This window comes from Aspergillus pseudodeflectus (genome assembly GCF_044049435.1).
Source record: "Aspergillus pseudodeflectus strain CBS 756.74 chromosome Unknown BJX68scaffold_50, whole genome shotgun sequence".
Lineage (NCBI taxonomy): Eukaryota > Fungi > Ascomycota > Eurotiomycetes > Eurotiales > Aspergillaceae > Aspergillus > Aspergillus pseudodeflectus.
Window position 1 is genome coordinate 41,607 of NW_027263826.1, and position 16,309 is coordinate 57,915.

Sequence of the window (16,309 nt, forward strand, 5' to 3'; positions counted from 1 at the left end):
GGAGCTAAAAGTCCATTGTTTGCAGCCCAGATCGAGAAGCGGCCAAGCTGATCCTCGATTGCGGCCCGCGACTGCGGGGAAACACAAACAAAGCGTGCCAGACATTGATCAAACGAAAGTTGACACAGCCGCGCTCGATCGCTGAGGGTTGCCTGCTGAAAAGTGCCATTCATCCTTAGTGGAGAGGAGAGTGAGAAACAACTCCGAGTTGAGAGTCTGCGTTGATGAGAAGGGGCAATGTGCTGTCCTGTTGCCCAAGGCTGCGCGCCAAGAAGCGACATTGCCAGACCAGCGGCGGCCGTGACCCCGCAGGCGATGAGGTTGGATGCGGATCTCTTCCTCGCCATCCTCTCTTGCAATCTTTCTGACACAGACTATCAAGCGTCTCTTGCTCTGCCGTCACCTTTGAAGCTGGCCTCTTAACCAGGCCGACATGCAGACGGTTTTGATCAATCCCGCAACGAAAGAATGCGCGAAAGGCCCGGGATTGATTCAGGCATCAGCCGGGGAAGGTTCATCATCACGGGTGAGAAAAGAGCTTCGCCGCCTGCTTGGGAGTTATACTTACAATATTCGCCGAGTCTCAACAGTGTGTCGAACTCCTGTTGAATATCCTACCCATCCTCCGAGAAATCGTCGATTCCCTCGAGCGCACCGAATCCTGCCATAGCCTTCGCCTGTTCTATCTTCAGCTAAACGCAAATAGTCTGCTCTTGCGTGATTATATCCTACCTCGCTATACAGTCGACCCCACAACTGATCTCGACCATCTGGCCCGCCCTTTGCTAAATAAACTTTCTTCTTGCGTGCGATGCCCGGTTATCGGTCTGGATGAGGTGTCGGTTCCATCCTCGGCATTATTTCCACAATTGACCGCCTTGCAACTCTACTGGAATACAACGGGCTCACAGGGGGGGAGGCTGGTGCGCGTGAAGGAATGCCTGGACTTTAGCTGCCAGGAGAGACGGGACGAACTGATTCTACTCCTACGAGGCTGTGTGGCTACCCTCCGTTCACATTGCCCAGACGGATCTACCGGTGAAGCAGAAGAACAATCTCAACAACACTGGAGGGGAAGACGAAAACCACCAACTTGCGTTTCGAACGCTGCGACCTGTCTTTGGCAAGCGCTAGTTGCCTGTTCGGGGACTTGCAGCTCCATTCACGACCACAATTACGCGGCAGGGCTTCGATTAGAAACACACAATAAGCGCCGCAACGAAGGTTATGCATTTGAAACTTTGGTTACGCTGAGCCTAGTGTCAAACTCGTGGCAAGAGGCATCAATACAGGTCCTCCTTTCTGATTCCTCACCCAAGCCGCAGCCGACCGTCAGGTTTGCCCTACCGGACGATGATGATGCTAGCAGGAAAACGCAAGCACCTCGGTCTAGACTCGCGATCAAGCGATTATGTGAGCAGATATCCAAGGTGAGGCAGAATTTCTCGATGCGCATGAACCTGACTGTGGAGGAAGGTAGACTCTGGAAGGAGAAATCTTCGAGGAGCGACCGGGCCATCAGCCGCGCCGAGCCCCCCCTTTCCCTGGAAGATATTATCAGAGATTGTCCCTCTCATTTGACGGAGAAGATCAAGCGTGTGCTAGCAGTACTGATTGCGTATTCGATATTCCACCTCCGTGGCACCCAATGGCTACGCGCCGACCGCTTCACAGCCACAAATATATTGTTCTTTAGAACAAATAGTGTCCTCCCCCTAATGCCATTCATCCAATTAGAATCGCGAGAGACATCGATACTGTTGATGGCGATCCAGTATCTAATCTCGTGGGGCCAGAACTGGAGATGGACCCCGACGATCTTCCATTGCACCCATACCCAGAGCTTATCATGTTATCTATCATCCTGATGGAGCTCTACATGAAACGACCGATTAAAGACCTGGCCGAGCAAGGCGGTATGGAACTAGAAGACTGGAATACACTCGACAGCAATACAAGATATGCGGTCGCTGCTACGGCGTTTGAGTGCTACAAGACAGAGTTCCCAGACAAGTACCGCGGATCGATCGATAAATGCTTAGACCCAAATATTGGTCTCGATCATAATGACAACGAGCTGGACGACCAAGGCCTCAGATTTACCATTTATGAGAATATCATCCGACCGTTGCAGGACGAGCTGGACAGTGGATTTGGCAACATTGTTTCAGTAGAAGCTCTAGACGAGGCAGCGCAATATATGGACCTCAACGCCTGGGGCCAAATGTACAAGACTCGATCGGCTCCTAGTCTGGCTGAGCATTGTGCGATAAATACGCAGCGTACCCCTGTGAAAAGACCGTACACTGAGCTGGGCGAAGCCAATCACACCCCGCGTCCTTTACGGCCGGAAACACCATCAGGTTCGTCGGATCGGGCTTATCTTGATTTCTCGAAGCACGAAATCTATACTGTGGGATGGATATGTGCGTTGCCCAAGGAAATGGCAGCTTCAAAGGCCATGCTGGACGAAATTCATCCGCCGTTGCCGCAGGATACAAGTGATCCGAATAGTTACACTCTAGGGCGCATAGGAATCCACAACGTGGTCATGGCTTGTCTTCCGGCTGGTGTTACAGGCACTGTGGCTGCCTCCCGAGTTGGACAACAGATGCGATTGACATTTAAAGGTATTCGTTTCGGGCTCATGGTTGGCATTGGCGGCGGAGTCCCCGGCTCCAAGGATATTCGACTTGGAGATGTTGTCGTGGGTGAGCCTGGTGACACGTTCGGGGGTGTCATTCAGTATGATTTTGGAAAGACTGTGGAGGATTCCAAGTTCCGCCGAACTGGGTCATTAAATCGACCTCCAGACGTCCTGCTGACCGCCGTTTCTCGATTGCGAGCAAACCACTATTATACTCGGCCCTTGCTGAACGACTACCTCCAAAAAATGGTCGAGCGGTTCCCTGAGTCCAGATCCGAATTCGCACACCCGGGTACAAAAAGCGATCTGCTTTTCAACTCTGAGTACGACCATGAGGCAAACAATCCCGATGGTTCTTGTGAGAAATGCAGTACGGATGAACTCGTCGTCCGAGACGCACGCAATTCGGCATCGCCGCAGATTCATTATGGTCTGATCGCAGCTGGAAACCAGGTAATGAGGCATGGACTTACTCGTGACCGCCTAAGAAAGGACCTTAATGTTCTCTGTTTTGAAATGGAAGCTGCGGGGCTAATGGATATATTTCCCTGTCTCGTGATTCGCGGCATTTGCGACTACGCAGACTCCCACAAGAGCAAGATCTGGCAGGGGTACGCCGCTGCAGTGGCCGCGGCCTACGCAAAGGAACTTCTTGGTGTGGTTTCTAGCGGGTAGGGTAATCTAGATTCTTGGTTTAACACTTTAGGCTAGCTTCGTTGGCATGAATTTGAGTCGCCTACTCACCATAAACATTTGAGTGGCACAGCTCCTCTTGCTGGGAGCAAGAAGGCTCGCTGCAGCTTCCTTGACCGCTACGACTTGCCAGTCTGCTTCGCGCAATGGCCGAGGCCAACGCGAGTGTCCAAAGGTGCTGATTGGCTATGTCTATGCGGCACTTTCTCAGGGACGATCGGTGCGCCAACAACCCAAAACACGAAGCTTTGCGGGGTAATAACAACCCAAATATTCGACCGATTTAATACCGAGATGAAGCATCAGCACAACCAACTGCCGGTTCTGTGACTCCATGATACCGCATGCAAGATCTTGCCAGCTACTTGGTTCAACTCCGAGCCGAGGAACGCGAGATGCTCCAAACTCTGCTATTCGACGAACGGTTTAAGGGCAATGCGTCACAGGGGCTTGCCTGATCGCTTAAGATCTCTCCACGATCCGTTTCGGAATCCGTTCGGTACATTGGACTGTCTGCTTTCTCTTCAACACCATGGCTCTCCTTTCTCTTGCCTTGGTGGCCGTTCTCGGACAAGTCACTGCACTTAGCCCTCGCATGAGTTCATTGTCGTCCGTTAGCGACACGGCATGGCAATCTCTCAACTCGAGCGTCGGTGGCCGTCTGTATTATGGCGAGCCTTTGCTGGCACCGTGCTATACCCGATACAATGGCCATTTCCAGAGACCAGACGCTCAAGAGTGTTCCATCCTGCAGAGGAACAGGACCAATGGGCCTTTCGTTTCAGATCATTTCGGCGGATACCAGAATGTCTGACGCCACAACCAAGTATGACTTCTCCATTTGGCTAACATGAATTTAGGTCAACTGGGCCGCGTGCCAGTCCAGTGGAGAAAGTTGCGCCTTTGGATCACTAAGCCCGGATCTCGTCACGCCGGTAACCAAGGAGTGCAAGCAAGGCAGTGTTTCGCCCAAATATGTGGATGCTCGCAGCGTTGAGGATGTTCAAAAGACATTGCTCTTCGCTCAGGAAAATAACCTTCCCGTGGTGATCAAGAACACCGGACATGACTATACCGGTCGGAGCTCCGGTCCGGACTCACTGGGCCTGTGGTGTGCTTGTTGATCTCCTGTCAATTTGCGTTTGATTCCGCTAACTGATATTCAGGACACACCATATTCAACCACCAATAACACTCCAAAAAGGGTTCATCCCACAGGGTTGCTCTGACTCTGTTGGCGATGTGATCACCTTTGGTGCTGGTCAGCAGTTCGCAGGGATTTACAAATTCGCCCATGAGCACAACTACCGTGTAGTGGGTGGCAGCTCTAGTACCGTTGGTGCAGCTGGTGGTTGGATTACCGGAGGTGGGCACAGCCTCCTCTCTAACGAGCTTGGTAAGTATCTCATCACTGTTATCTGTTATAGCCTCTAATCCTTTCAAGGACTAGGTGTGGATAATGTCCAACAGCTAAAGGCTGTCCTGCCAAACGGTACCTACATTACAGCCAATCGCTGCCAGAACCAAGACATCTTTTTCGCCTTACGAGGTGGAGGTGGCGGTACCTTTGGTGTGATTACCGAAATGAGCACGCTTGCTCACCCTGAAAAGCCCATGGTTTCTATATCAGTCTTCAGCTATAGCCCGAACAGCGCCAAGGACTTTATCTCCATTATTGTCGCCAATGCCGATCGGTGGGCGTCAGAGGGTTGGGGCGGCTACATACAGCCTGGTCTCATCGGCAAGGGCGTCTCGAGCTTCTTCATGGCCACTTCGTTGCTGAACCAGACTGCTGCAGAGATTTCCATGAAGCCCATGACCGACTTTGCGCATCACCAGGGCACACTCGCTATAGCAAACATAACCTCGACCAGCACATACTTTGAGATCATGAACGCGCTCGTGGGCACTGGAGCAGCGGAGTCCTTGGGCAGCGGCGGCGCAACGGCCATGTCCTCGCGCATCATACCGCAAAAGTATTTCCGAGGCCCAACCAACCAGCAAAAGCTTTCCAGCATCCTTCTTGATATCCTGACGGCCGCCCAAGCGGACAGTGGGTTGCTTCCTGCGGTCGCTCCGCTCTTTATATGCGTCACAGCACCAACAATCTACTCACGAAGTCTGCCCGAGTCAGATCTGCCGAATGGCCCAGGCGCATCATCGGTCACTCCCGCGTGGCGCACCGGACTTTGGCACGCGATTCACCTGCGCTCATTTTCACCCTCGAAAACCCGGGACCCAGATACAGTCCGGGAGATGTTCCAAGCCGCGCATGACACTATGAATCCGCTACGCGAGTTTACTCCCGATGGAGGCGCATACCAGAACGAGGCGGATGCGTTTGAGACGGACCCGATAGGGTCATTCTGGGGTGAGGAGAACTATGCGCGGTTGCTGAGAATTAAGCGGGAGGTTGATCCGAAGAACCTGCTCAGCGTGCATAATGGGGTTGGCTGGGAAAGGGAAGATGGGCGGTTTCGGTGTTATCCTGATGTTACTGTGTGAGGGTCTCAAGTAGATGCAGCTAATCGCAATGCTAGTTCCAAGTCGTCTTGGCAGGAAGTGCGAGGCAGGCGAGTGGACCATCTGGACATCTATCTGGTACAATCCTGCTCCCCACAAAACAATTATGCTGCTTGACCACCAAGCGGTATGATCATTTATTTATACAGTGTAAACCCCTTTGCCTGAGACAATCGAAGCCTCGCAGTCTACCGGCTAAACTACCGTTTAGTTCTGCCACGTATTGTTAGTCAAGCAAACTAGCGCCAGTCATCCATTAGTTTCAACCTGAGTCAGAGCCCCATTCCCGTGCGGCTGAGAAAGAAAACTCTCAAAAACCCCTCCAACATCCGACAACAAACCAGGTCTTCAAAACCCTCCCGAGGCCCAACCCCCTCCACCTCCATAGTCCAATTCCATCACCGCCCCAAAATGCACTCCATGTCAACCCTCGGCCCCGCCGACCTCACCCCAACAATAAACCCCGGCATCCGCCGCATCGGCTTCGCCGAAGACTTCGCCCAGTTCACCGTCGCGCACCTCCTCGTGCACGGCTGGGGCCTGAAGCGTGACAGCCCCGAATGCACCGACCCGCCCACCGGCGACTTCGCCGCCTGGTCGCAGGGAATCAACACGCTTTCCGTCGCGGAGCGCGAGGCGCTTCCGCGCGACGAGGATCAGGGGACGGTGCATACGCCCTGGCGCGACCAGGTTTATTATATGTGGAATCATGTCTTTTATGATGTGGGGAATTGGGTTAGTGGTAATTATGGGACGGGGAGGTTTAATCCGCCGGGGATCAATGTCTTTGAGATTCGATTTCCTGCGCTGCATGAGGGTGGAAATGGGAATGGCAATGGCGATGGCGATGCCGAGCAGAAGAAGTCGGGGAGACTCCCCATCTCAACAAAAGTCTGGCCCGAGTCCTCAACACTCCTTGCAGCTGCATATCTGGCCCCAGGGATTTCGCTCCGTGTCGAAACGCTTGAGCCTGGACAGTCCGAGGACGAAGAGACGTTTCATCCGGGGGAATTTACGCATGGTGATCGGTATACCGTTTGGTACGTGAAGAAGGGGCTGCAGTTGCGGCTTTTCGTGGACGGAACTTGGGAGGAGGAGAGTGTGGGCGGGTTGGCGGCGGTTATGGTTTGGGGGGCGATGCTTGGGGAACGGATTGTTTATGAGGAGAGTGAAGATGATGAGGATGACGCAGATGATGTTGGGCACAACGAGAGTGAAGAGGCGAGCAAAGGTGAAGAGGCAAAGTAGATAGAACAGTGTGCGGCGGTGGTCAAGCTCCGGTTCAATTCATATCCACTGGAACTCCATACTCGCATCAATCACCTGCCCGAAATTCGAGATCCAGTTCGCCTCCTGACTCCCATCCAATCTTCCTGGCCGAGTACAGCCATCCATCTGCAACAGCCGCGATAACTCTGCGTTCGACGCCGCGTCCCACAAGTGCCGGCTATCAGGGGTGGGTAGTTGTAGATCGGAGAGGCGAAGCACGGGACCGTGTTCCTCGCTTTGATTCACATCAAGATGGGAGTGATCGCCGCATAGTCGAGACACCTTGTACAGTGCGAGGCCTAAGCGTTTTATTTCTTCGACGCCGACCCATATGCAGGTAATGTCGTTGACGCCTAGGTATCGCTCTAGCATTCGGGGGTAGTAGAAGATGTTGTTCCGGAGACAAGTGCCCGTGAGCGCGGAGAGGATGGTGCGATCCGAGGGGGAGATGGACAGCGTTAGGTCCAAAGCTTCAATCCTCGCCTTTGAGGAGATCAAGGAGAATATGAGGTAGATGAGAATGCCCTGGTATGTAGCAATTGGCCACCGCGAGGCTGGAGTATTTCCGTCTTCTTCTTGCTCTCGCTCATCTGGGAAAGTTCTGTCCCACCTAGTCTGCCAGTATAGTCAGCGTAAGCGGCCAATGACCGAGGTATCTCTTGAACTCACCCTTTGTTCCAGAATAGAAGATCCCAACTTCGAATGCAGCTCAATCGCCGCTTCGCGCCCGGATACGGTCCCGCTAACCCACAACCCAACCATGATCACTGCCTGAACGAGGAACGGCGGTTCATGGGCTATGTCAAAGGTATGCCGATGCAGAATAGGCCAGTGGGTGTGAAAGTGTGAGAAGTAAACGTGTACATAGTGCTGGATCTTCTCGGCGCTACTCGTCGGTGCGTTATCGGGTTCAATGTCCATATCTCCGTCGTTGTCCTCTTGCTCTGGTTGCTGATCTTCAGGATAGTGAGAAGGGTGCGAGGCGGTACTTGATGGCTGCGCAAATATACATTCCCGGTTCTTCGCCTGACATTGCTCACACGGTACACCGCCTCGACATCGTACCTTCGCAACGCGACACCCCTCACAGGCCTGTACCGCCCGAACCGACTCGAGCTCGGCATCTGCGTGGTCGTGACGGACATGGCGGCGTAGTGTATCGCTACATATCGTTAGAGTCCCGTCACATTTTCAAGCAAAGGAAGAGCGCAAGAAGATACCCGCGACGAAACGTTTTTCCACAGAACGGACACGCAGAGACGGCTCCGCCGCGATGCTGGGCCTCGTGGCGATTGAGATGCTCCCTGCGCTGGTAGCTCGAGGTGCAGCCCGGATATTGGCAAGCGAATGGTTTTGACGATGAGGAGAACATGTCTGATTGTTGGATAGAGATTTTGACTGAATTTGACCGGTCTTTCTTTTTTCTCGAGATGTTTTGGGGAAGGAATCATCCCACCGGAACAGAAGGTGTCGTCACGGCATCCCACCGAAGAGGATTGAGCCAATCACAGTGCGCCTACTAGAGTGATTCGCCACGACGTCTTCAAGTCGTCTATGCAGGAAAGCCTTCATGATGATCACCAGGTAGTCGCCTGTGTGGGATTCTCTGAGCACCTCATGCCCGTCCAGTGCCAAGATACTCGCAATTGAATCGCTGTGTGGGTGGCTCCAACCATAATTCCAAAATGACTGCATCGTACTACCCGAGGCCTTGCCCTGCTATTCGCACAACGTCTAAGTAGATCCCACTATGGGAGAAACTGCATGGCCTCTAACCTGCAGCCTATGTACAAGGAGCTCCTTCCTCCTTCAGCTACTCAGAAAGTATGAAAGAGCGACCTACCACAGGCGCGTAGGTTCCCGGGTAGGGTTGGCTCGGGTCAACGGGATCCCACCGGAATCCCACGAACATCACGCCGAGGTTCGCCACGCTTACACAGGTGCGGAGGATGATTGGAAAGCAGACTATTCCATACACCAAAAGTGGGGTTGATGTTCCACAGGACCCCTCATCCCACTCAAAGGGTCCGCCTATATAAGAAGCCTAGAATCTGCCTCTCGTGGCAATCAATCAAACTGACAACTTTCCAACTCAATATCAAACATAACCTCAACCCATCCACCTCTACAATCTCCAATATGGCCTCCGCCAAGTCCTTCCGCCAAATCATCGGCGTCCCACCTTCCACCGCCACAACCACCGACTCAACCCTAATCATCATCGACGCCCAAAACGAGTACGCCTCGGGCCACCTCAAAGTTGAAAAAGTCGAGCAGAGCCGAAAAGTCATCGCCGACCTCCTCACCCGGTACCGCGCAGCGGGCTCAGGCAAAAACATCGTCCACATCGTCCACCAGGTCCCCGCGGGCGCACTAGTCTTCACACCAGACACGCCCCTCGCGGAGGAATTCGCCGAGTTAACCCCTAAAGACGGCGAGAAGGTTATCAGCAAGAACTATCCCAGCTCCTTTGCGAAGACGGAACTGCATGAGTATCTGCAAGGTCTCGGTGATGTAGGCAAGAAGATTGTGCTTGTTGGGTATATGGCGCATGTTTGTGTGTCGACTACGGCGCGGGCTGGCGCGGAGCTTGGATATGATGTGCTTGTCGCGAGGGATGCGGTTGGAGATAGGCATATCCCTGGGGTTGAGGCGGCGGATCTGGTGCAGGTTGCGCTGAGTGAGGTCGGGGATGCCTTTGGGACTGTTGTTAATGCGGCGGATATTCAGGGATGAGTGGTCATCTTTTTCTGCTGAAATCTGAGGCTTCGGTATGATGGCTTATATAGAAATGGCTCGCTTCGATGGTTCGCGCGACTATATGATTGTTCCGAGACACACGCCACCACACGCTCGCATCGCAGCGGTCATTTTAGCTTACGATTTCCATTATGATAATTAACTGCAATAAACTCCTTTCAACTGGCAGCGCAGAACTTTGCAGCAACATTCTCCTATAAAATGTCTTTGGCGATAATGTATCTTACGCCGTCTTTACGTTCGCGTGGGCCGATCCACCAAACTGAAGTCACTGTGCTGCGCGGCCTTGTCGGGAGCCTCAACTAGCCTTAACTTGTCACCTACTTTAAACCGCAGATATTCTTATAGAAGCTTTGGTTGATTTAGGTTTTATCTCACTCAGAGTTCATGACCCGGAGCCACTTGGGGCTTTTTCCTGCGTCCACACTAAATTCAAAAGAGAGCGAGGAATACGTAGATCTTCGTCGTAGTATTAGTTCTTGTGATGGTTTCATCTCACACTTGGAAGCCGGGGTATGGGATTGCTCGTATTCGGGCCAATTTTCCAGCCCAGCCTAATGTTTAGGCTCTTGGGTAAGACTCATCTACTCTGCACAGCCTCAATGCCAGGGAAATAAAGGCCCGCCTTCTTGCTCTTATACTCGTACACCAAGCCTTGATATATCCCAACCACATTCATCCCTATTATTACCTCCCCTCCACGAAGAAAAATGTCCTTGGATGCCCTGCCCAACGAGATCCACAAAATCATCCTGACACATGTGAGCCACTCTCCCAACAGACATACAACTACGGAACCGGTTGGTAGTAATGCGCTGCTTAGCTCACGTCGAACGACCTTGTCTCGCTGAGCAGGACAACGCGCAATTTCAACTTCATCGCAGTTCCAATTCTGTACCAACATACTTTGCTTGACTCTCGGCGACGAAGACTCCTATGCTGCGGACGCCAATGATATCGCGCTATCTGCTCTTCTGGGGCTTGTCGCCGATACGCAGGGACAGTGTCAACATGTGAAGCGACTAAGTCTTCGAAGCCGAGAAGAGCAAAATGAGGCGTCAGGGGCCCAGGAGGAGGGGTTTTCCAATGATCATGACGAGACCAAATCAGCAGTCACCTCCCTTCTCGAAGCCGCGCTGCAGAATATGAGCCATATTTCTCACCTTGAGTACACCAGATTCGTTCTCCTCAGTACCAGCTACTCCTGTTTCATCCTGTCCTACTAACAACAGTTGCCAGTTGGTATTCCATCTTCAGCACTCCAGAAGCTGTATTCTCTGCCCTCAAGGCTCCACTCGAATCCCTGCACTGCAGCGCCGCCTGGCTAGACAAGAGCCCAAATATTGATTTCGACGGGACAGCTGCCCTGAAGTCACTTCTCTCACTATCCATAGTAGACATGGCAGAGGGTGAAATGCCGCCTCTCCTCCTAGCGATGCTCTCCCAGCATTTTGTGCATTTGAAGAGTCTCAAACTGCAGTATCTACGCCCAGCTGATGGCAGCCACACGGCATCCGAATGTCCATTCGAAACTCTGGCCAAAGATCTAAATTCCGCGGGGAAGCACATCAATCTCACCATCCTCTCCCTCTCCTTCCCACGGGCACCAACCAGCACCACCTGGCTCAAATCCCTAATTTCCCCATCCCTAATGGACTTTACGTACCACATCCACGCCCCCGACGGCGAAAGAACAGACATAGCCGGAGACCAAATGCACAACGAACTCTTTGCATACCTACACGCCCAAACACAAAACCAAGGCATCGAACTAAAAACCCTACAGACAAACACCTTCCCTCCCTCCCTCACATTCCTCATCGAATCCTCGCGCAACCTCGAAGCACTCCTCCTAACACACCAACCTCCCTCCTTCTGCGGCAACGCAATCAACCTCTCAGGCCACTTCAACTCACTCAGGTCTCTCTGCCTCCCACACGCAGACCGCATCTTCTACGACGACGAGATAATCAGGCTCTACGGTACAGACTCGTTCGGGTATCTACAGGTCATCATCGATAACTGTCCGCTTCTCGAAGAGTTGGCGATGAATGTGTGTGCAGGGCAAGAGGTTCGTTCTCTCCCGCCTTCTCTCCTGCCTTTTTGATCGACCGGACTAGATTGAATTGAATTCTACCTTGTCGGGTTATTGCTTGGATAGATACTAACTCAGGGCCCTCGAGCAGAAATCCCTCTTCGAAACTCTCCGCGCCGCACCCGCGCTCAACCGCCTCTTCATTCTTCTCTACAGAGATTCACCCTGGGACCTGCAATTGCCTGCCGGCCATCTCCTCCGTGAGATGCTATCCTACTACGACGGTAATCCATCGCCGTTCTTCGAGAGACTGAAATTGTTTAGTTGTTTTCGGAGCCTGTGGACGTTCGAGTACACGATGGATCTTACCCCCGAGGAAGTGGAGGAGATGGAGTATGAGCTTGGCTATGAGAGTGTAAGCGATGACGAGCTCGCAGATCTGGGGATTGCTGTTGAGAGGAAGGATTTGGGAATATCGTCGCCGGATAGTAGGCGCGGGGATGCGCGTAAAGATCAAGGCGAAGGCGAAGGCGAAGACGACGAAGACGTGGACCTGGGCTTCGACCTCTTCGACGCCATCGAGCCCCCGCCCAGACCTCCACCATCCCAGCCCAAAAACGAATATACGTACCCGTCCAGATTCACCCCCGCACCACCCGTCCCCATCCTCCGCGACGCTGACGGGCATATCATCCTCCCGTGGCACCTCCTCGACAAGCCCTACTGCTACACGTGGGAACGGGTGATCTCGGGGTACTACAAGGTTCCGCTGCGGGTGGGCTGGGATGATGCGAGGTTTTTGGATGAGAAGATGGTGGAGGCCGTGCGGGGGATTGTGGAGCGGTATCAGTGGGCGGATCCGGCGAATACTACGGGGGTGGAGGAGGAGTGGAGGCGGGCGACGACGCAGACGAGGCGGTGGGATTGAGCAAACTGGAATGGGGTAGCCGTTGGATGAGACGATGGCATGGTCGTCTGGTTGTGTTTTGGATATGGCTACGTGCTTCAGAAACCTTGGACCCCTTCCTTGCTCCAATTACAGTCCATGACCTACAAGGGTACAGTAGTATAGTACTCGATAGCATTTACGGGTATAATACACCAGAACGTCTAGTCAACATCTAGATCTAAGATCAACATCTGCGCCACTAATTCCTCCCCACTCACTGGCTCTTCTCAACCTCCGCCTTAACCCACTTCTCCAAGCCACCCCGTGCAATAATCTCCTGCACATTCGGCGGCAACTCACCAACCTTCTGACTCCACGTCTCCCCACTATCCTCCGTAACAACAACCTTGCTCCGTCGGACATCCCAAACGAACTTCCAACCCGTCCTTCGTGTAAGCTGCTTCTCACCTTCCTCTTCACCCTCCTTCTTACCGAAGCGCTCGCGGAGCCTCTGAACGAGACGGGGAACCTCAACGCTCATCAGCGCATTGTTGATGCTGTTTCGGCTAAACGTGTTGCTGAATGAACCGGCAACGACGAGGGGGATCTTGCGTGCGAGGATCGCAGTTGCAGCCTGTTCGCGGGAGGACCCGCAGCCAAAGTTGAATCCGCCGACCAGGACGTCGCCTGGTTGGGAGACGGTGCGGAAGGCAGTGTCGTAGTTCTCCATGCAGACCTCGGCCATCTTCTCGGGGCCGATGTTATCCTCGTACGTGTATTTCCCGGGATAGATGCCGTCCGTGTTGATGTTGTCGGCGTCGCAGAAGATGATTTCTCCTTCGACTTTCTCGGGGAAGCCCGGGAGGACGTCTGTGAGGGATTCTTCGGCTTCAGCTTCTGTGGATTCCGGGGAGGATTCAGTGGTGGCGGCCTCGGCGCTGGCGATGAGACTCTCGGCTTCGGCGATGACCTTGTCGAGCGCGTCCATGACGCTTGTCGCCCTATCGGCTTCGATGTCTCCACTTCCCTCGCCGATAATCACCTTCTCGACACCCTCGGGCTTCTGGTACCAACCAGGTCCGGAGATGTGTCCTGACAGAGCAGAGGCAGCAACGACCTCGGGACTAGCTAGGTAGGCCATCGCATTGCGATCACCCATACGTCCAGAGAAGTTTCGGTTCGACGCACTGATTCCGGCCTCGCCCTTTTCGAGGAGACCAGTTCCAAGGCCAATGCAGGGACCGCAGCCGGCGGGGAGGGTCTTGGCTCCCGCGTCGATGAGGACCTGCCAGTCGCCGGCTTCCTCCGCGGCTTGTTGCTCGGGGAGAGAGGCGGCGGCGATGTAGAAGTGTACGCCCTCGGCGATCTTGGGCGTGGATCCGTCCTTGGCTGCCTCGCGGAAGACGCGTGCGGCGGCGGCGATATCCGATGAGCGCGAGTTTGTGCAGGAGACGAGGTAGGCTTTGTTGACGGGAATCTGTTTCGCCTCGAGGTCCTTGAGGGGTGTAGCGACTTTGACGGAGTTGGGGCCCGAGACGAAGGGCGAGAGGGTGGAGAGGTTGAGGTAGAGGGATTTGTTGTAGGTTGCGCCGGGGTCAGCGACGAGCGGGTTCTCGATCAGTTCGGCGATGCGCTCGTGGCTGAAGCGGCCCTTGGTGGCGCCTTCGGGGTTGGCCATAGCGGCGAGGGTGGCTCTGGCGCGGAGCCAGCCGATCAGGACGGAGTCGATGGGGAAGAGGCTGATGAGTTAAGTTAGTGAGATTCAATGTTAATAGAGTTGCCAGGTCAGTCTCACCCACTGAGTGCACCCCACTCGGTTGTCATGTTGGCAATGGTGATGCGGTCATCAACGGGAATGCTGCGCATCGTCTCCTCGGATCCGGTAAACTCGATACTGTGGTTCAGCACATCATCCTGGTTGAACAGACCGCACAGCGCAATGATGATATCCTTTCCAGTAACACCGACAGGAAGAACACCGGTCAGCGTAACCTTGGCCACCGGTGGAATCTGCCACCACGTGCGACCCGTCGCCCAGATACTCGCGGCATCCGTCCGCACCATCGGCGTACCCAGCGCACCAAGCGCACCATACGAATTCGCATGCGAGTCCGACGCAACGGTCAATGTCCCAGGCCACGCATAGCCTTCCTCAATCATAATCTGGTGCCCGATGCCCCGACCGGCCGGGTAGAAATCCACGCCGTACTTGTGCGCAAACTCCTCGATGAGCCGGTACTTTTTCAGGTTCGCCTCGGACTTGTTCTGCACGTCGTGGTCGAGCGCCATGACGGGCTGCCGGGGATCATGCAGCTTTGTAGCCCCAATGTCGAAGAATTTCTTGCTCACGGGGAAGCTGTTGTCGTGCGTCAGGCAGTGGTGAGGGACGACCGAGATGTAGTCGCCTGAGCGGACCTTCTTCCCTGGGGCGAGGCCGACGGCATACCGTTGCACGATCTTCTCTGTGAGTGTTTGCGGCGTGGCGGAGAGCGAGGGGGAATCGGAGGAAGAGGCGTTTTCGAGTTGCGAGTGGAACGCTCTGCGGAGGGTGTGGACGGTGGACATGCGCCATATCGGCGAGGGCTGTAGGGCCGCGCGCCCAGTTAATCTGCGCTGTAAAAAAGGTCTGTTAGATGAGGCATGGAGAAATTGTCTGGTGACCAGCTTACCACCTGAATCAACATCGTGGCGGCGATACAATGCAGGAAAAGGAGTCACGCAGGGAAAAGAATGGAAAAAATGGCCGCTTCTCCGCGATCGGTTCTCGTGGCTCGCATTACTCAGCCGGCCGCTGACTCACCGCAGACTGGACTGTGGGGACGCACGTGACCCATGTCTACCCAAGGTAACATCATACCCAAAGAGTTGATATCCAAAAGTAGTAGTAACAAAGAATTAAAAATATAAATGCTTGTTGATTGAGTTGGGAGGTGTAGCTGTCGCATATCCGACTGACTGTCCTTGCTTGGGGGCCAATGCCTGCCACTTGAGGCGAGGGCGTCATAGACCTGCTTATAGACTATCGCAAATCCTAGTGGGTAAGTCGTGTTTCACAATATATAGTCCGGCACAACCCGCGTTCGGCGTGTTCGACCGCTACTACTACCTACAGGAATAGGCCATGTATGAATAAGGGCAATCATTCCGCTATTTCAGTTCGACGGAGCAGAGCATTAGAGTCGGATTGGAAGTGATACTCGATCGTGACGAGTAATTCCAACGTTCGCGCGGGGAGACATTGATTCCAGATCAAGCAGTGGATTTCGGGAATGGAAACTTGATGTTTTGTTGTGGTTTGCCGCAAAATCACCTTGGTTCCGTCTGGGCGAGGGGCTTTGCTCAAACCCGTCGGGCTGTACGAGGCGCAGTGCTAGTGCGATGCTTGTTCTGGGACACACTACCGGTTCAGGCTTAGTCCAGCAACAGCTGAGCAAAGTATACACTACCCTTTTCAGACAGACAGTGAGAGCCCGGGGTCCGAAGAGTACTATAA

At 53.8% G+C, this 16,309-nt stretch overlaps 8 protein-coding genes across 8 annotated transcripts; 6 read left to right on the top strand and 2 right to left on the bottom strand.

Annotated features, from left to right (window-relative positions):
• Window positions 1–350: 350 nt before the first annotated feature.
• On the top strand, window positions 351–1,935 carry BJX68DRAFT_244543 (uncharacterized protein). The gene is made up of 2 exons (XM_071041326.1): window positions 351–526; window positions 591–1,935. The coding sequence occupies exons 1-2, from the start codon at window positions 434–436 to the stop codon at window positions 1,866–1,868; spliced, it is 1,371 nt and encodes a 456-aa protein (XP_070895155.1). The 5' UTR covers window positions 351–433; the 3' UTR covers window positions 1,869–1,935.
• A 2-nt stretch (window positions 1,936–1,937) lies between these two features.
• On the top strand, window positions 1,938–3,347 carry BJX68DRAFT_244544 (nucleoside phosphorylase domain-containing protein). The gene has a single exon (XM_071041327.1). The coding sequence runs from the start codon at window positions 2,201–2,203 to the stop codon at window positions 3,320–3,322; it is 1,122 nt and encodes a 373-aa protein (XP_070895156.1). The 5' UTR covers window positions 1,938–2,200; the 3' UTR covers window positions 3,323–3,347.
• Window positions 3,348–3,556: 209 nt separating this feature from the next.
• On the top strand, window positions 3,557–5,875 carry BJX68DRAFT_278293 (FAD-binding domain-containing protein). Its single transcript, XM_071048501.1, has 4 exons — window positions 3,557–4,148; window positions 4,201–4,451; window positions 4,507–4,736; window positions 4,785–5,875. Exons 1-4 carry the CDS (start codon window positions 3,873–3,875, stop codon window positions 5,843–5,845), a joined length of 1,818 nt encoding a protein of 605 aa, XP_070895157.1. The 5' UTR covers window positions 3,557–3,872; the 3' UTR covers window positions 5,846–5,875.
• A 399-nt stretch (window positions 5,876–6,274) lies between these two features.
• BJX68DRAFT_270529 (uncharacterized protein) lies at window positions 6,275–7,111 on the top strand (the record flags this gene model as incomplete). The annotated part of the gene is made up of 1 exon (XM_071046688.1): window positions 6,275–7,111. The coding sequence occupies one exon, from the start codon at window positions 6,275–6,277 to the stop codon at window positions 7,109–7,111; it is 837 nt and encodes a 278-aa protein (XP_070895158.1).
• A 19-nt stretch (window positions 7,112–7,130) lies between these two features.
• BJX68DRAFT_166298 (uncharacterized protein) lies at window positions 7,131–8,554 on the bottom strand. The gene is made up of 3 exons (XM_071036958.1): window positions 8,353–8,554; window positions 7,802–8,294; window positions 7,131–7,747 (listed from the first exon to the last, which is right to left on the bottom strand). Exons 1-3 carry the CDS (start codon window positions 8,502–8,504, stop codon window positions 7,151–7,153), a joined length of 1,242 nt encoding a protein of 413 aa, XP_070895159.1. The 5' UTR covers window positions 8,505–8,554; the 3' UTR covers window positions 7,131–7,150.
• A 572-nt stretch (window positions 8,555–9,126) lies between these two features.
• BJX68DRAFT_244553 (putative isochorismatase family hydrolase) lies at window positions 9,127–10,121 on the top strand. The gene has a single exon (XM_071041328.1). The coding sequence runs from the start codon at window positions 9,272–9,274 to the stop codon at window positions 9,866–9,868; it is 597 nt and encodes a 198-aa protein (XP_070895160.1). The 5' UTR covers window positions 9,127–9,271; the 3' UTR covers window positions 9,869–10,121.
• Window positions 10,122–11,044: 923 nt separating this feature from the next.
• On the top strand, window positions 11,045–12,973 carry BJX68DRAFT_166317 (uncharacterized protein). Its single transcript, XM_071036959.1, has 2 exons — window positions 11,045–11,963; window positions 12,079–12,973. Exons 1-2 carry the CDS (start codon window positions 11,292–11,294, stop codon window positions 12,853–12,855), a joined length of 1,449 nt encoding a protein of 482 aa, XP_070895161.1. The 5' UTR covers window positions 11,045–11,291; the 3' UTR covers window positions 12,856–12,973.
• Window positions 12,974–12,990: 17 nt separating this feature from the next.
• On the bottom strand, window positions 12,991–15,537 carry lysF (homoaconitase LysF). The gene is made up of 3 exons (XM_071041329.1): window positions 15,486–15,537; window positions 14,612–15,429; window positions 12,991–14,555 (listed from the first exon to the last, which is right to left on the bottom strand). Exons 1-3 carry the CDS (start codon window positions 15,498–15,500, stop codon window positions 13,091–13,093), a joined length of 2,298 nt encoding a protein of 765 aa, XP_070895162.1. The 5' UTR covers window positions 15,501–15,537; the 3' UTR covers window positions 12,991–13,090.
• Between the last annotated feature and the right edge of the window lie 772 nt (window positions 15,538–16,309).